A 20,571-nucleotide genomic window follows, 5' to 3' on the forward strand; every position below is an offset into this window, starting at 1 on the left:
ACAGATAATGGCCCACTAATATGAGACCACTCAGATATTGGACCACTAATATGAGACTGAGACCACTCATATGATGGACCACTAACATGAGACCACTCAGATATTGGACCACTAACATGAGACCACTTATATGATGGACCACTCAGATACTGAACCACTTACATAAGACCACTTAGATAATGGACCACTAATGATAGACCACCCATATATTGGACCACTAACGTAAGACCACTCATATGATGGACCACTAATGAGAGACCACTCAGATAATGGACCACTAATCTAAAACCACACAGATAATGGACCACTAATGAGAGACCACACAGATAATGGAACATTAATCTAAGACCACCCCCACCCACTCACCTTGCTTTAGACCTGTACAAAAAAAAAACTCCTAACCACCAACATGAACAACACCACGACTCCCTCCGACCCCATCACCCCTGACCCCCCTGGGTTAGACTGGCAGAAGATAGCCCTGGGGGTCGTGCTCTACATCCTGGTTCTGGTGACTTTCTTTGGGAACCTGCTGGTTCTGCTGGCAGTCTACAAGGAGAGGGCGCTCCAGACGGCCTTCAACTTCCTCATCGTCAACCTCGCTGTCACGGACATGGGGGTGGCGGCCACGGCAATGTCCTTCTATGCGACAGGTGAGTCTAGTTTTGTTCTATGCCAGAAGCGTAGCGACGGCGGGGCGGAGGGGGGTGCGGGCCGCACCGGGTTACACCATTTAAGAGGGTGACCCCAAGGCAAAAAATTGCAAAATGTACAGAAGAAAAATGCTTTTTTACCAGTTCCATTAATAATTAATTAAAGTTAAATAGTTTTTGAAGTACAAATCGACAGTTATTACAAGGGGGTGGGAGTGACACATTGTTGTTTGTTTGTTGTTGTTTTTTTTTGGGGGGGGGGTGACACCACGAAGTGCCGCACCGGGTGACAACCAACCTAGCGATGCCACTGTTCTAGGTGAGTCTAATTAGTTCTATGCTACAGGTCCGACGTCTACAACACACGCTTCACATCAGGTTTTTTTTTCAATGTGACTTCTGACACCCCCTCCCACCCCACACCCTCTCCATGTCAAAATTTTAAACTTGTCTTCTATTTGCTTGCAGACATGATGCTGGGCTACTGGCCGTTTGGACGCGTCATGTGCACCATCTGGATCTTCTGCGACTACGGCATGACCTTCGCCTCGGTCTTCTCTCTAGTGGCCATCTCTGCAGACAGGTGAGTTTGGCCATCTCTAGGTCAGTCTGGCCATCTCTAGGTCAGTCTGGCCATCTCTAGGTCAGTCTGGCCATCTATAGGTCAGTCTGGCCATCTATAGGTCAATCTGGCCATCTCTAGGTCAGTCTGGCCATCTCTAGGTCAGTCTGGCCTTCTCTGTAGTTGATAGGTCAGTCTGGCCATCTGTAGATGAGTTTGGCCATCTCTGTAGTTGATAGGTAAGTTTGGCCATCTCTGTAGTTGATAGGTAAGTTTGGCCATCTCTGTAGTTGATAGGTGAGTTTGGCCATCTCTGTAGTTGATAGGTGAGTTTGGCCATCTCTGTAATTGATAGGTGAGTTTGGCCATCTCTGTAGTTGATAGGTGAGTTTGGCCATCTCTGTAGTTGATAGGTCAGTCTGGCCATCTGTAGATGAATCTGGCCACCTCTACTGATAGCTGTCTGACCATCCCTGTTGATATATATATATATATATATATATATATATATATATATATATATATATAGATGTAACTAGGTGTAGTTACCATACTATGGTTAACAACGTATTACAGTCTGATGCAATAGTGCAGATGTTGGGCTGATAACGATCACGAAGCCAAGGCGTAGTTGGAAAGCGATACGACAAGCCGCTGTCAACTTTGACATGAATTGGCTGACGTCACAGTGCAGGTGTTCTATTGATCGGACTGATAACAAGTTTAATAAAAGACTGGTACGAGACAACTGCGTAGTAATCGGAAGGCGAGATATTCGGATGGAACATAACTATGATAGGACCGAATATGATTACGGATATGAAGGGGATAAATAGGGAAGGCGACGGCTGAGCTCGCAGTCTCTCTCTCAGTCTCTCTCTCTCGCTCGCTTTCGATCAGTGAGTCGGTGTGGCAGTATCAAGTTGGTTGTATTGTGTTAAGAAGGACGTTAGACATGTGTATTCAGTTAGATGAAGCCTAGTGAGGACTGTTGGGGGTCCGTTGATTCAGACTATTATTGTGAAACATCTCTCTTGATTCATTATATTATTGTGAAGCATTCCTTGATTCATGTAATAAAAGGATCAATAATGAACCTGCATCTTCGAGTATCTATGCTGTGGTCAATGTTGTGTGGAATGAGTGGTTAGACTCGGGAAGGTCACATTTGGCGTTGTCGGCAGGGTAGCCAGAGACTCGTTACATTTGGCGTTGTCGGCAGGATAGACTCGGGGACTCGTTACATTTGGCGCTGCGATCAGGATGAATTCAACGAGACTTGCCGCTTTAGGCACCCATAGTCAACCTAGTTCATAACTGTGTTTAGTGTGTGTGTGAATTCGGACATTCAGGAACAGTGAAAATTGAGGAACGAGGAAAAATTTTTTCATACACACACGGTAAGAAAGAACTCTTTTTTTTTACTAAAGGAATAAAATGTCTACTCTGGACGAGAAGCAGACCCATATTGTGGTCCTGCCCAGAGAGTCCCACATTAACAAATTTTACGGGGACGGTAATCCAACTTTAACCAACAGGTTCAGTGAAGAGGTCAAAGCGGCCTGGGCCTCGAGAAACATGTCACCAGAGGAAAGATTAAGACTGTTGATGGGCAGTATAGGAGAGACGGTTAGGGCAGAGGTCAAATGCCACGATAAAACCGTCCAATCAGATCCAGATAAGGTGCTGGATCTAATTATGGAGACCTTTGGGGAGAGACGGTCGGGATCGCAACTGCTATCGGGGTTCGTAGGCTTAAAGCAGAGAATGGCGGAGAGTGTGATGGAGTATTCACACCGAATAAACAGGGCCTTTGATTCGGTAAAGGGCAAAACACCTGACATTGATGTACGCCTACTGAGGGACCAGTTCATCGAGGGGCTAGCAACCCCGATCTTAAGGAGAGAGTTGAAAGAGGAGGTCCACAAAGACCCGCAGTTGACCTTCCTTCAGGTCAGGAACTCAGCGATCCGCAGGTCCGAGGATGAGGACCAATCGAACTGTTCGGTGGACAAAGTCTCTGTGCCGGAACAGAAACAATCCCCACCCACGGGGACCGGCACGGTGGAAACCATGATGGCTCAACTGTTGGCCCACCTGGATAAGGTTGACCAAAGATTGGAGAGGTTAGAAAGCAGGTCAACAGCTGAGAATCAGGAAAAGAACGGGACAAAACAGAGACAGGTTGGACGGCCGCGACCCGCCGGTCCATCGCTCCGGTGGACGGCTGACGGTCGACCAATTTGCTTGTCCTGTTCACGGTACTGCCAGGGAAACGGTCGTCCTCTGTAAGGCAGGGCCAGGCTACAGAGGGGCGAGGTTATGGCCCAAGAAGCAAAATGATGGGAGTCTGTCCCGAAATGGTGATTACGATTGGGGACATCGCGGTGAAGGCGATTGTGGATACAGGCTCCCAGGTGACGACAATCACGGAAAATTTTTACACCAAATGGATGAAAGGAAAAGACCATAGGTTGAGGTCTGACACATGCATGCGCCTGACGGCAGCTAATGGACTAACCATTCCATACTGTGGTTATTTTCTGGCGGATGTCGTGGTGGCGGGACATAGGTTGAAGCAGGTTGGGGTGTTCGTTACGAAACACAACCTAGAGACAAATGTGTCAAATATACCTTGCCTGTTGGGCATGAATATTCTTGGCCAGTTGCCAGAATTTCTTACAAATATTGTCGGATCGACCACACCAGGTCGGGGATCCAAGTTGGCCAGGTTTGCCAAGACCAGAGGAAGGATATCAGTCCCGGCAAACACGGTCAAGGCAATCACATTACAAATTGGTGATAGAAGCGTGAATGGTGATGTGATGATAGAACCATGTGGCGCCGCACTGAGGGCAGGCGTCGTGTTACTGCGGACATACACATCAGCGGAGAAGGGACTAGTTCAAGGATTAGTGGCAAATGTTTTGGATGAGGAAATTTTTATACCGCCTAATACTCTGGTAGGAGTACCACAGAACGTCGAGGTACTAAGGTCGGCACAGTGCATCGAACTGAGCAATACCAGCAGTAATGAAGTAACAATTAGGTCGGTTAATGTGACGGCCGAGGTGAAGAAAAAGGATGGCCGATCATATACATTCCCGGAAACTGAGGACCCAAAACTAAATGAATTGCTGAATAAGTACAGGGATATATTTGCCTCGTACGAGGGTGATTTGGGTTACACGGAAGTAATAAAACACCAGATACCCTTACTACAAGACAAGCCGGTGGCGCAACCTTATCGAAGATTACCACCGAGTCACTACTCTGCGGTGAAGGCACACCTGAACGATCTACTAAAAAAGGGAATTATTACAACCAGCACGAGCCCGTATGCGGCACCGATAGTAGTGGTAAAAAAGAAGTCAGGGGAGATAAGACTGTGTTGTGATTACCGGAAATTGAACAATATCACAAGAAGGGATGCATTCCCCTTGCCTCGTATTGATGAATGTCTTGATGCGTTGGGGGGAGCAAGATTTTTTTCTACCTTGGATTTGGCTAGTGGCTACCACCAAGTGGCCATGCACCCCAACGATCAACATAAGACTGCATTTATTTCTCCACTGGGACTGTACGAGTGGACCCGTATGCCGTTTGGTCTAACTAATGCACCTGCTACATTCCAGCGAGTAATGCAGAGTGCTATGAGTGACTTTCTATTTCAAATAATGTTGGTGTACTTGGATGATATACTAGTTTATTCAAAAACTTGGGAGGACCATCTAGAAAGATTAGAACAAGTGTTTCTCCGTCTTAGGGAGATAGGAGTAAAGCTGAACCCAGACAAATGCTGCTTCGGTCTGAAATCGGTACATTTTTTGGGTTACGTGATTTCGTCGGATGGCATCGCCACTGACCCAGATAAAATTGCAGCTGTTAAAGAATGGAAACAGCCAACAACTACAGTAGAGGTCAGATCATTCTTGGGCTTTGCTTCCTATTATAGAAAATTTGTGCCTGGTTTTGCAAAAATTGCCGCACCATTGCATGACTTGGTAAACAAAATGACAAAGAAACACAGTAAGGAGAAAAAGAAAGGTAAAACACAACTGATAGGTGAATTATGGACTGATGAATGCCTGAACTCGTTTAAGCTATTGAAAAAGGCTTTGACAGAGGCGCCGATATTAGGATACGCAGACTTTGACAAACCATTTCGGCTAGAAATTGACGCCAGCTCTAAAGGTCTGGGAGCTGTGCTATCACAACAACAAAAGCAAGGTTTCAGGGTTATTGCTTATGCCAGTCGAGCTCTGAAGGAATCAGAGAAGAACATGACAAATTACAGCGCCATGAAACTAGAACTTTTGACACTAAAATGGGCTGTGACTGAAAAATTCAGGGACTATCTATTAGGTGCTAAATGTGTGGTATACACTGACAATAACCCCTTGAGTCACCTAAAGACAGCAAAGTTGGGATCCATCGAACAGCGATGGGCAGCAGAATTGGCACTCTTTGACCTAGAGATAAAATTTCGCCCGGGGCGGTCCAATGGCAATGCGGACGCCTTATCAAGAAATCCTTACGAGAGACCGGGCGATGAGGAAGAAACGCTGACAGGAATATGTGAGGTCAGAGCGTCAACAGATATCCCTCACGGGGTGCAAGTGAGGCAGAACGGACAGACCGGGGTGGAGCACATTTCCACAGAGCCCGGACATAGGGACATTGGTGATTTTAGTTGCCTTAATCACAAAGAGATAAGAAATGCCCAGAGAACGGATAGTGGCTTACAGCCGCTGTTGAAACACGTCCAGGAACAAAAATTCCCAGGAAGAAGGAAAAGAGAACAATTTGGTCGAGAAACAAAGAAAATACTGAGTCAGTGGGACCGTCTCAGTATAAAGGATGGTGTTCTCATGCGGAGAATTCATGACCAAATTGATGGGACAATACACCAGGTGGTGGTGCCTGGACAATTACGAGAAGAAGTGCTAAGGTTGGCACATGACAGGGCAGGACACCAGGGTCAGGACAGGACGCACAAAATATTACGACGGAGGTGTTACTGGCCCAATATGGAAATGGAGGTCAAACGCCATTGTGAGGCTTGTGTGAGGTGTCAGCATGCGAAAATGCCAGTTGTCAAAATGAGACAGCCATCGGGACACCTATTAGCGACAAAACCACTAGAGATTGTGGCTATGGACTTTACGTCGTTGGAGCAATCATCGGATGGGACGGAACATGTGTTGGTAATGACTGATGTTTTCACCAAATGGACTGTGGCGGTGCCCACACGAGATCAGACTGCCAAAACAGTGGCAAAGGTCTTAATAGAACATTGGTTCATCAAATATGGCATACCAAGACAATTACACTCTGACCAAGGAAGGGCCTTCGAGTCAGAAGTAATTAACCAACTGTGCAGCCACTACGGGATCAACAAATCTAGAACAACCACATTTAATCCGAAAGGAAACGGACAGTGCGAGCGGTTCAACCGCAGCATGCATGATTTGCTGCGTACCCTAGAACCTGAACAGAAAAAACGTTGGCCTGATTTTCTCCCAGAGTTGGTATATCTATACAACTGCACACCCCATGCCACAACCGGCTTTTCGCCACACATGTTGCTGTTCGGACGGGAGGCTCGATTGCCCCTTGACTTGTTCCTAGGAAAAAAGGAGAGTATGACTGGCTCATACACTGCACTGGAATATGTGAATGAACATATGAGACGAATTAGAGAAATGTACAGGGTAGTACAGGAAAGACTAGAACATGAAGCACGGCGAAGGGAACCGCCGGTACAGACAAAGGACCCGCCACTCAAACTGAACGACAGGGTATTACTGCGTAGCCACCCGTTAGGCAGAAACAAAATCCACGATCTCTGGGGACAGGAGATATGGCAAGTCGTGGAGATGCCTAAAGTAGCAGGTGGCCCCTTTAAGATAAGACCCATCGATCACGCCAAACCGGATCGGTGGGCGAATATTGCTCAATTAAAGAAATATTGTCATAGTCAAGAAGAGCAGTTACACACAAGGAAACCCAAGACAATTAGGGAACCGGAAACTATAACGGAAATTCACATACCCATCCCGGAACCATGTCACCATCAACAGCGCAACAGCGATACACAAGGGGAGGATACCGGCAACAAGGAGGATCCCGGTCCCTCCAAAAGCAGAGAGACAGTAGACCATCACATAAGTGGTCCGCGGAGAAGTTTGAGAAACAGAAAGAATACGAAATTTTTTGTCAGCAATCATCAATTCTTTCATGGTCGCGCTGGTATGAGAACAGACTGTTCAAAAAGTCATAAAAGTGAACTGGTGAAGGCACCAGACGAAAAAAGGTGGATGTGAATTCTAGAACTGTTTTGTGTCTGAGGAAGATGATGTAGACACATTGGATATGTGAAATGGGGATAACTGTCAATCTTTTACGAATGTGACGACATTGACAGTGAGTGGAACAATAAATTTTTTTTTTACGATGGTGCGATGGACATTTAGGAAGTGCACCTACCAAGCGTTGTTTGTGGTTGAAAACACACAAAAAAGGCGGCGGTGGATGTAACTAGGTGTAGTTACCATACTATGGTTAACAACGTATTACAGTCTGATGCAATAGTGCAGATGTTGGGCTGATAACGATCACGAAGCCAAGGCGTAGTTGGAAAGCGATACGACAAGCCGCTGTCAACTTTGACATGAATTGGCTGACGTCACAGTGCAGGTGTTCTATTGATCGGACTGATAACAAGTTTAATAAAAGACTGGTACGAGACAACTGCGTAGTAATCGGAAGGCGAGATATTCGGATGGAACATAACTATGATAGGACCGAATATGATTATGGATATGAAGGGGATAAATAGGGAAGGCGACGGCTGAGCTCGCAGTCTCTCTCTCAGTCTCTCTCTCTCGCTCGCTTTCGATCAGTGAGTCGGTGTGGCAGTATCAAGTTGGTTGTATTGTGTTAAGAAGGACGTTAGACATGTGTATTCAGTTAGATGAAGCCTAGTGAGGACTGTTGGGGGTCCGTTGATTCAGACTATTATTGTGAAACATCTCTCTTGATTCATTATATTATTGTGAAGCATTCTTTGATTCATGTAATAAAAGGATCAATAATGAACCTGCATCTTCGAGTATCTATGCTGTGGTCAATGTTGTGTGGAATGAGTGGTTAGACTCGGGAAGGTCACATTTGGCGTTGTCGGCAGGGTAGCCAGAGACTCGTTACATTTGGCGTTGTCGGCAGGATAGACTCGGGGACTCGTTACATATATATATATATATATATATATATATATATATATATATATATATATATATATATATATATATATATATATATATATGGCCATATCAGTTGAGAAGTTACTTTGACCATATGTGCAAACAGGTGAGTCTCGCCATCTCTGTTATTAAAATGTGAGTCTGGACATCTGCATGTGAATCTGGCCACCTCTTCTGATAGGTGTCTGACAATATCTGTTGTTGACAGTTCAACTCCGTTTACAGTTGAGTCTGGCCAACTCTGTAAAGAGTTTGGCCATTCGTGTTAGTTTTGTCTGGCCATCTATGTTGACAAGGGAGTACAGTTTTCTTTGCTGGCAACTTGGCCACTTTTAGGGGAATCTGGCCACCTTTGCTTACAGCCTGGCCAACTGCGTTAACAAAAAAAAGCTTGGCCACCTATAAACCTTTTTGAAAACGCTCTAACATTCTAACCACAACCTCTTTACAATAGTATATCAACTTTAAAAAAAACTGCTTAGCCAAACACGACAACCATTACACAGCAATGCCACAACAACTTGCGTTCACTAACAAGCTATCTCTAAACTTCTCAGACATAAAACACAATGACCTGATGACCTTGAGATATTAAGTGTAACATGCACATAGTCAGAGCTGTTGTATCTATCCAGTGAGTGTATCAGCCCCACCGATTGTTTTTGTTGTCTCTTCCCTCAGGTTCTGGTCGGTTTTCTGGAGCATGAGTTATCGATCTTTGAACAAGAAGAAAAAATCTTTAACCATGATTGCGGTGGTGTGGTGAGTTATCTACCCTTCCTTCGTTTGTAGCATTAAATATTTGTGTTTTGTTTTTCGTTTCATTGTTGTGATGTGGTTACTTATATAACATACTTTCATCCATTTTTATGTAATAGATTTAAATATGTGCGCAGAGTTATCCAACTTGCCTTCCTCCATTTTTCACTTTATATATAGAGTTACCTAACTTACTTTCTCTCTTCTGTTTTCACTCTATACTCTATAGTTTTAATCTTATATGGTGATTTACCTATCTTAGCTTCCTTTATCTTTCATCTTATGGCTTTAAATATTTGTACTCAGTTGTCTAACTTGCCTTTGTTCATTTTTTTTACTCTATATTTTTAAACTTCTACGGTGGGGTATCTTCCTTAGCTGTCTTTACTTTTCATCTTATACTAATAGCTTTAAATATTTGTGGTGAGTTATCTAACTTGCCTACCTTCACTTTTCACATCATAACATTAATTGTTGGTTTTTTATTTTGTTTTATGGCTATGATGCGGCGAGTTATCTAACTTGCCTCGCTTCACGTCCGACATGATAGTTTTAAATATTTATATTGGTCTTGTACTAAATGGGGCGGCGAGGTTGTGTGGTAGAACTCACGAATACTAAATATTAATGTCTTGAGCTCGGTTCACACGAGATCTAGTATGTAGGCCGTCAATGAGTCCACTCAGCTTTAAATGGTACCTGAGTTAAGTCGGAAAACCAAAGTTGGCTGACCTTGCTATCTCTTCGTGCTTTGAAGACCTACAGCCTTAACCCTAATCTTAGTCCTAATATTAAACCCTATATAATAATACAAGGGAACTACTAACCGATATTAAAGAATACTCCTAATATTCCATTAGAGAAGAATATTTTTAAAATTTGGAGAAACCTGCCCTTATCTTGTCAGTCACGTCACAAGGCGTGGGAGTGTGTGTAAGGGGGGGGGGGTTAGGTCCGCACCGGGTTCCATCATATTGGGGGGGGGGGGGCACCACTTAAAGCATAAAATTTACAGTCAAAACAATTTGTTGTTCTAGTGAAAATGATACAGTAAAAGGCGGCTGGGCATAGCGCTGACCATATTATTTTGCCGAGGTCAAGAAACATATGAACTCCACTTTATCTGCCCAATAAGGGGGGGGGGATGACACCAAACCGAAAATGCTAAATTATAAGAGATAAGAGGGATGGGTTGACACCATTCGTTACCGCACCGGGTGACACCCGACCTAGTGACGCCACTACATCTTGCTCATAAACGAAATATCTTACTACACAAGTTATACTTTTTGTTCTTCGTACTGATACATCACGTATCATAATTGTGTTAAGAACCATCTAGACCTAAGTGGCGATCCTTTAGACTCCACTCAATAATAAGCGCAATGGAAACTCGAAGAAGTGCTTTTGTTGGTATAAAGATCGTGGGGAACAGTTAACATCTTAGAGATGAAAGCTCAACCTTTTACGTCGGTGTATCAAGGGGAAATAATCTCAGCATAAACTCTTCATTTAATTGGAAGCTGATTAGGCAGATCGCTAGTACGTCTACCTTGGTGTCTGCTGGCGATACAAATATTCGGTGTCGTTAGGAACGGATCCTGAACTTATATGTACGTGTGTCTTGTTAGACGCTGAAATAACTATTATATCACAAACATCGCCTGCATATGAAATATGGAGTCGTGAAACGTACTTTAGTTTTCTATAACATCAAAACACCGTTTCTAAACATGGGGGATGGCGTGACCTACAATTAAAAAAATTATTGATTACGTTGATTATTTGTCTGGGAGGGTAACGTGTCGAAGAAGCCTTTCAGCCGATCTTTTATTCCAGTCATAAAACGTATTTGTATAATTGACGAATTGGGAAACTGGGATGCTATATTTCAATTCAAAATAAAGTAGAGACTTTGTTTTTGTCCATTTCTCTTCTGGGTAGAAGCGTTGGTTTGTCACAAGATAATGAATTCATAGGGTTAATTAAAATGCTCATAGGTAAAATGTGCGTGTGTATATATATATATATATATATATATATATATATATATATATATATATATATATATATATATATATATATATATATATACATATGTATATATATATGGGGTTCTCTTGGTACATCTGTCGCACCTCTCCACCCCACCCCACCCCATTAGTGCTGGCAGCTTCTACTGCTATAGCCTGTCATATCTAATGATTATTGGTCTTCTTTCTTTAATTGATACTTTCTTTAAGACCATCTAGCTAGTAATTATTGGTAACAAGATGACACGGCGATACATCACCGATTACATCGATTTCAAGGGTTAAAATAGTTTAAATTTCCTTACGCACGACAGAAATTAGTTGCTGTTTTAAAACTAAAAACACTAGACCTAAAATTAATAACTTAATTAATAATCTAATACATTTATAATTCTTCTTCTTCGACTTTTTAAAGTTCCCAGTTTAGCATAGTCTATTTACATCACCCATACTTTTCTGTCCTCTGTTATTTTTAGTTTGGGTCTTGTCCAGATAAGGTTAGGTGTAAAAAGTGCTCTGGCTAAAAGTTAACCCCCGCCACTTGGTACATATTTCTTATGTCTAGACATTTGAATATTTAAACACACGCAGTAATAAAAACAATTCCTTATCGGCCATTAGGGTTAGGGTTGGGGTTGGGTTTGAGGTGAGGGTTGGTGTTAGTGTTATGGTTATGGTTAAAGTAAAGGTACCAAAATACAGACCTTTTCATACAAATTATTTATGGGTTAAATTGTCTAGAAATACGTGTTGCCTGTTTCCTCAACCTATGCCCTATCAGCTACACCTTCTTTGACGAACTTTTTGCACCCTGTCCTTTCCTTGTCCTGTCCTTTGACAAACTGCTGTGTTGGGTACCTTGTCAAACCGTTTTGAATTCAATATTGGCAGTAAACAGTTATTTATAATAACTACCTAAATGTAAATACCTGTAGAACATTCTAAACCTTCGGGGTTCGACATGGTAAAGCTCATGGTTGCTAATCCGAAAAGTCTCGAGTTCGAACCCTCGGGCAGATGAGGTTTGTTATCTGGGGACAGCCACTCTTCTAGAAGAGACAACCCCAAAATCAAACAACTGCTGCCTTGTAGTTTGTTCTTGGTTGGACAAAGGCTATGGAAGCATATCCAAAAAGAAAAGCAGGCTGAAATCGGAGTCAATGGCCCCCAACCGTGATGGAGGCGTGGTCGAGTCGGCAAAAAGCACTTGGTTGATAAATTCGAAAAAGTCTCGAGTTCAAACCCTCTGGCAGATAAAGGCTCGATCCCTTCCAACACTAAAAGTTAAGAACGAAGAAGAAGAAGATTCTAAACCTTAATCTGCGTTGTTTATATTGCATTGCATACTTTGAAAAATACTTTTAGAAATACTACTGATTTTGTTCATTTTTATGTCGTTGATTTTTTTTTTTTTTTTTTTTTTTTTTTTTTTTGTAAATCTGTAATAAGCTCAGACTATCTCATCAACTCAAGTGAAGAAATTAATAATTTTAATCACGTAAGTTAATGAAGCGATTGAGCCCGGGCTAGACTTTTGATCAATAACCTACTGCGTGAGATGTTGACAGATCGTGGGAGATAAACAGCATATTGGCTTGGAAGAAGGTCAAGGTCATTCTTTAAAAAAAACCTGTGATCACCTAAAGATCCAGTGATTTGCCAGGAAGAAATGTCAAACGTGGATATAACTCTCGTAACCCTAACTCCAGATAGCCGCAGAGGCGTAACTAGCCGAGGGCGACCGACACGGGCACCGACCATAGGGCGCCAAACGGGGGTAAAAAAATTAAATAGCTTACTCTGAGCTGCATTACTGAATTATACTCAGTCGAAGTTAAGAAAATATACTACTACTTGGCTTTACGGGCTTATTTAACTGTCTTCTACTTCAATTGTGTGACAAAAAAATAAATAAAGGTTAAGAGACAGTGACTGATAAAAAGCACCACGGACCGTTGCGAATGGAGGTGAGGGCGCTTTTTCTCTATTTCTAATAACTATATAAACTGGTTTTGCGCGATATTGCTAGTTCGCCTGGAAGGGGACGTTACGCCCCTGAGTAGGCGAATACGCCAAACAAAAAAAAACCTAACTCAACCCCCTCTCACGACAGGATCTTGATGCTGTGCCTGTGGGTGCCGGGCCTGACCCTGGACAGGATCCACCACATCCAGCCCCCGGGTACCTGCATGTGGGACCCCGCGGAAAACCGTGAGTTTGTGGTGGTCATCGCCATTGTCGGCCACCACGGGCCCTGCTTCACCATGCTCTTCTTCTACGTCGGCGTCTTCTTTTGTTTGAAGACCAGGGTCAAGGTGAAACCGATAACACAGGTATATTCGATTTCTATTTATTTTTATTTATTTTTTAAATTTAGTTGTTTTTTTTTTTAATTTAAAATATTTTTAATTTTAATTAAAAATATATTTTTTTTTGTTTTATTAATCTCCCGTATCTAATTTTAATTCTAAATTAACAGCATCATTAATGAAATGTTTTTTTATTTTTTCCGCCTTGTTAAATCCGATTATTATCCTACGTTGAAGCGTAACTATGTGGCTTCGGATTTGCTTTCCCTTGGATAACGAACCATAACGATCAGTTTAAAAACAGAAATGGGCCGTTTTACGCATGATCGGCTAGGCTTATTTTTATTTATTTTTTTACATCGGAAAAGAATTGACAACATGACAATGTAATGCCTCTGTGCCAATTTTGTTTATAATCAAATTGACTGACTATCGGTTATGGTTTAAGCGAAGCAGAAATGTAGATCTCTATGGTTTCATTGCTATTGTAGTATAATTATAGCGAGGGGGGTAATTTTAGCTTTATTGTATTAACATTAATAGCTAACAAAATTATGTGTTATAAAAATGTTTTTATTATAGTTTTATCTTTGTGTATATGTTGCAACATTGTAGCGTCTAGCATTTAGCGCAGGATTGTTCTTACCATAAACTACAGAAAGTAAGCATGAAACGAATTTAGACATGCTTTTTTTCTTCATTTGTAATTTGTTAAGATTAAATATCAGATTTTTTGTGACATGTCGGAAAGATTTATGTTTTTGGTGACATTAGTGGCGTCACAAGGTGGGTGCCGGGGGGGTGTGCCGCACCGGGCGGCACCACACAAAAGGGTGACACCAAAGTGACAAATACCATATTTAAATGAGAAAGCATGCTCTTTATTTAGTGTAATATATTTTAAAAACGTTATCCACCAGAAGACACGGGATGTTACAATCCGGGATGGGGGTGACACCCTCCAGGGATTGGGGTGACACCGAATTCCCTATTGTTTTAGTAGAGCAGATAATATAGTCGTTTATGGACGGGGGTGACACTCTGAGGTACTAAGCCAGGTTCCACCCGACCTAGTGACGCCACTATATAGCATGTCAGAAGATCACTTTAACATGCCAGAAGATCACTGTGACAGTGACAAATCAGAAGATCAGTTTGACAGTTACATGTCATTTTGTAAAATACTTAAATCCTTGTATAAGACTTTGATAACAACGCGCACACAAACCACAAGCTTTTCCCCTTACAGGGAAGGTTGGTGACAACACCAACTCTGTATGCTGATATAAGTGCTCACCTCCACATATTTGCTTCCTGTTTATGTTCTCACCTACTCATATGTGCTTCCTGTTCCAGAACTCCAAGGTGTGGCCAGCACCACAGAACAACAACGAACAACTCAAATTCGCAGACGCTATGGAATCTTCTGCAGAATTCCCTGCAACATCTGGTAAGCTATCCCATCTTCTCTCTCACTCTCTCTCTCTCTCGCTTTCTAACTCTTGGTCTCTCTCCCTATAGACAGACTTTATCATACAAGAAAAATGTAATCAAAGTAGTATATTTAACAAAGCGTTCAGCGTAATTTATCGAATTGATAACAATTTTCAGGGATATTTAAAATGGTATTTTAGAAAATAATAGTTATATTTATATAGCGCGTTTTGTTACTTAAAATTTTGTGAATACGTCAGCTTGACTTGGGGTCTATACGGAAAGGTATGAGTAAAGTAGGTAGGCAGGTAGGCCAGGCAGGTAGATAGGCAGCAGTGTTCCCTCTAACCTGCGCGATTGCGCGGCCGCGCAGTAGTTTTGAACCTGCCACAGTCCTTTTGTAAAATACGTATATACTTATATAAGACTCTTAGAACACCGCGCACACAAAATGCAAGTTGCACACTAGCCTTTTTCCCCTTAGAGGGAATGTTAGCAAGCAGGTAGGTAGGTTTAGGCGTGCCAGACGGCAGGCACATAGAAAGGTAAGTAGGCTGGTAGGTATGCAGGTTGTCAGGTGTACAGGTAAGTGGGTAAGGTATGTAGATATGAAGGCAGGGAGAAACACAGGCTGATAGTAGGCAGCTACGCAGGCAGAGAGTTGTGCAGGCTGACTGGGAGGCAAGCAATTTGGCAGGAAAATGGCAGGTATGTAGGTAAAGTAGGCAGGCAGGTGGGAAGTTGTCAGTTATGCAGGTAGGTAGGTAGATAAGTAGGCAGTAGAGTTTCTTCCAGGCATCTCGTCCGGTTGGGCTAAGCCCCCCTCCCCCAAAGAAAGTCTACTACACCCCCCCCCCCCCCCGGGGAAAAAAGTCTGGAAGAAACACTGGTAGGCAGACAGAAAGGCTGGCAGTCTCACTGGAGACATTTATATTGCATTGAAAGAATAGTATTGTCTCTAACATTAATTGAAAGAATAGTATTGTCTCTAACATTAATTGAAAGAATAGTATTGTCTCTAACATTAATTGAAAGAATAGTATTGTCTCTAACATTAATTGAAAGAATAGTATTGTCTCTAACATTAATTGAAAGAATAGTATTGTCTCTAACATTAATTGAAAGAATAGTATGGTCCTTAGTATTAATTGAAAGAATAATATTGTCCCTAACATTAATATAGATAATATCGGTAGTTAGTCATAAACAGAAGACAGGTGATAGTTTAGTTTTATTTATTTTTTCCATTTCAAAATTGTTTATTCAGCAACAGCACACTCCTCTGATGTTCTTTTGATGCCCATGGTTTCTGCCATGGTTAGGTTAATACTTTGTTTTTTTTTCTTCTATTGTGTATCTTTTACCTGAAGAAAATAAAATTACAAGGCTTTAATGAATTTTAAACAATAATCAGTTACTTTTGAGGTAAGCTAGAAAGAAAAAAAAGAAATTACCTTTACTTTAGAATTACTTTTAGCTTGTTGTATATTTTTTTATCATTTCATCAACAAAGACTTTTTTAGGTGTATAATATATGTTATTAAAACCAAACAGTTTTTTTGAAACTCATACAAATAATCTACTAAAATAACACTTTCTTCATAAACATTTAAGAGGTTCTGTCTAAGACCTTGGAATAAGAGCTGTGTTCAGTTATCTTTACTTTCCCCAATTAGGGTCTCCAGAAATTTAAGTAAACTCATGGATGTCCTGCTGACTCATGTCCTGAAATTATAATCTCCTCTATCCCTCAACTACTCTATTAAACTCAGGGCTCATTAATTACATACTTTATTGTATTAAAAAATAATCATTTATATTTACAAAGCAGGCATATTTAAAAAGAATGCCATAGTACATTCTTGTGAGAATACTATTACTATTTGCATAAACTTGACTGCAACTACCATCTGTGTTCATGAACAATATGAAAGATTACATTTTCATCCTTCATGTTTCCACCAAGACCATAATGTTAAAAAAAAATAATAGTTAAAATCCATTGTTCCCCATTATAGGCCTATTCAAGTATAAAATTTTTAGTAAATTGCAAACAATTACTTATTACCACAAAATCTATTCGCTGTCTCATTTTTAAAGAGTGTCATGTTAAAAAAGATAACTAGAAATTACCTTGCTTGCTGTTAGTTGCAACAATATTAGGAATCACAGCTTTAATTTTGGATTCTCTGGAATCTTTCATGTCCATCCCAGCAGCAGATTCCTGCCCAGGAATCAATGCTTCAACAGATTGATCTGCAAAAAACAAAAGAGAAAAGAAATTCTGGAACTGTTCAAAATTTCAAAATTCACCATCTAATATTGATATAAATTTCAAAAGTAAAAGAAAATATCCACAAATTATTTGCTTACGGTAGTAATTGCAATTTAAATTTTACAAGACAGTTTATCAAATTTATAAATACTTACTACTGTAAGTGGATTCCAGGACAGTTTCTTTCTCTTCCGAATCAATACATCTTGTAGTAATAGTAGATCTAGTAAGGTTCCAATCCCAATCATATGAGTCTCCAACAAATGTATCAGATTTGACATATCTGTTTGATCCTTTTTTTATACTTCTTTTTAGTGGGTAGACTCTTTTTAGACGACCCCCTGCAACACTGCAGCGTACTATAACGGGTATTTCCTGTAACATATTAAATTATAGAGGATGTGTTCATAAATATAATGCAATTAGGCTTACCTTTAGTAACTAAGCAATTAAACTTCAATAGGCCCAGTATTTTAATTTAAAGAAAATAGTCCTATGAATCAATATGACATGAATTGCTATTTTAAATTAATCAGCAAGTTAAAATTTAGAATTAGGCTATTAACACTAATAAATAGTAATAAGTTTAACTAAAGCCAAGTACAATGAAGAGATGTGGTGAGTATCACTGTCCACAAGCTTCACAAACCATAAGGAATGATGATTAACGCATTTAAAGTAGGCCTAGTAAATAATAAAATATAAGATTTCATATCTATGTAGTTTAGGCCTATATACTATGGCGTACTTAAGACCTAATATTTTTAAAAATGTTGTTTAGTTTGTCTACGTTTTCAACTAGATATAGGTTTAGATTTAAATCTAGACTCTAGTAACTTAAACTAAATTATACTTTCTTACCTCCGCTTCTACAAATTTTTCAAACTTTCTTTTAGGAGGCATTATGACAAAATATATATTTAGACCTAGCCTAATATTTGGGTAATACTTTATTATTTTATATGAATGCAATAATTACTAAACAAGAGCACTGGATCTATGCATTAAACCTAAAACATTCAATTTCAATTCCTATGCCACGCTCAGAGTGCGATGTGTCGTGAACTGCAGGCTAAATACTAAATTTGTTTTTTTTTTAAAATGGCGGAAATAAGTTTAAAATTTTGTTTCTTTTCCTTCATTATCCAGATTTTAGATTTTTTAAATGCCCCGAGTCGGAGTAAAGGTTTATAAATAGCCGTGGGATCATTGAATTATTCAAACTATAATCGAACTCACTGCTGCTAAATCTGTGTGTTATTCAGTGATCTGATCTATGACAGATACAGAGATATCTATTTGCATGTGGTGCTATCACTCTTTCTCTGTATCTATCTTAGTCACTATCTCGAGTGTTTCTTTCAACTCGGCCCAACCAGTGTTTCTTCCAGACTTTTTTCTCCGGTGGGGGGGGGGGGGGGGGGCACTTGATATTATCGGGGGGGGGGGGCGGTCAACATTTTTCGGGGCGGCGGACACTGGTAAAAGTGTATGTTTACTATATGAAATCCATTACGTTCGGGGGGGGGGCAGTAGACTTTCTTCGGAGGGACTCCGCCCCCCCCCCCCACCCCCACCCCCGAAGAGATGCCTGGAAGAAACTCTGGGCCCAACCCCTCCTTCAGCCTTCAGCTTGGTTTTATCTCTATTTTGCTCTCTGTATATAAATCTGTCCCCTTCCTCTACCACAGTTTTTTTCTCTATTTCTCTCTGTCTCTCTCTCTCTCACGTTCTCTCTCACTCTGTTTCTCTCTGACTCACGCTGTCTGTCTCTTTTTGCTACTCTTATACCAGCTCGAGCAAAAGAGGCGAGGCGAGGGGTGGGGGGGGGGGGTGCGGACCGCACCGGGTGACACAATTTTTTTGGGGTGACACCAAGACAAAAAGAACTGCAAGATTTATAGAATAAATATTTTTTTTTGCCAGTTCAATGAATGGTTAATTAGAGCTAAAAAGTATTTTAAGTACACAATTATGATCCCGACAGGGGAGGGGGTGGTGACACCATGACGTAAACAAGCAAACTATAGAGAAAACAAATGCTATACCAAAATGTATTAACAACTGACTATAGATAAACATCATTAGTGTTAAAGCTTTTACCGGGGGTGGGGGGTGACACCAACTGCAAGTTAAGAGGGGGGGGGTAACACCATGAGGTGCTGCACCGGGTGACATCCGACCTAGCGACGCCACATGTACTTGCACCACAGACCAGGATCCAGCCCCTCTGTTTCTGTCTGCTATAACTATAAGCATCACACACGTCGTCATTCAAGCTACAGCTACTAATTCCCTGCTATTCACAACCTCCCCCACCCCCGGCCCCTTACCCCGGCCTCTGTTACTCCCCTCAGTATTTTTTTTTAGAGCACTTAAAAACTCCAATAAACTAATTTAACAGGCTTGTCGGTATGGGTGCACTGAATTAACTTTCCAATAAATAAATTACTATTTGTTAGGTGTGGTACGATTTAGCTTTTTTTTTTTTAATTGACACAAAAAATAGCAATTTGTTAGTGCCAATATGTAACATTTTTTCTTAATAAATGTGATGGGATAAACTTTTTTCTATAAATAGATGTCATTATAAGACGCAACATGACCAGTTAATTCCCCTATTTTCACTCTCTGACTTCGGAAGTTAACAACAACTAAATGGTTCTGCCATATTTATTTTTTAACCAATAATCGAACGAAATAACGAAATTGGTCTTTTCTAAACGAAATCACCTAGGGTCGCACTAAATTGTTTTTAGTGGCTGTAAATTGGAGCTAATAAAACAAAAAATTAAACCTTGGTGTTCAAAGGTCAATCGGTGCAGTGTGAAATGTCAGCATTTTTTTAAAATATAAATAAAATTGGTTAAAACTTTTTAAAATTATTGGCAACACTCAGTACAGTTGGACGTTCGTTGTATTATAAAAAGTCAACAAATTATTGGCGAAACGTTTATGCGACGGTGTTAGTTAACTTAAAGTAACGTAACCTAGGGCATAACGAGTTTGAAATAAATTAACTTATTTTTTTTTTATCTTAATTAAAAATCCATGCAGTGCCCTTCGAGTAACTTTAAAATTATTTTTGTATCTTTTCTTTTTTACTTAACGGGTTGTGTGACTTGGTACAAAATGGAAAAAAAAATTAAAATGTATTCCTAACTTTAGCAAATTTATATAACTAATTAAAGAAACGATCTAGAAATTTAAAATAATTACAATCATTAAGCGTAATCGGTAAATTATGTATTTAATTAACGTTTCTACGTATCCGGTTTCTT

At 40.6% G+C, this 20,571-nt stretch overlaps 1 protein-coding gene across 1 annotated transcript; it reads left to right on the forward strand.

Moving 5' to 3' along the window:
• Nucleotides 1–409: 409 nt before the first annotated feature.
• On the forward strand, nt 410–16,752 carry LOC131958531 (D(2) dopamine receptor-like). The gene is made up of 6 exons (XM_059323617.1): nt 410–653; nt 1,122–1,236; nt 13,386–13,605; nt 14,938–15,031; nt 16,283–16,337; nt 16,692–16,752. Exons 1-6 carry the CDS (start codon nt 410–412, stop codon nt 16,750–16,752), a joined length of 789 nt encoding a protein of 262 aa, XP_059179600.1.
• The last annotated feature ends 3,819 nt before the right edge of the window (nt 16,753–20,571 follow it).

This window comes from Physella acuta, unplaced genomic scaffold (genome assembly GCF_028476545.2).
Source record: "Physella acuta isolate Inbredline_101_S28 unplaced genomic scaffold, ASM2847654v3 ptg001333l, whole genome shotgun sequence".
NCBI classification, from domain to species: Eukaryota; Metazoa; Mollusca; class Gastropoda; family Physidae; genus Physella; species Physella acuta.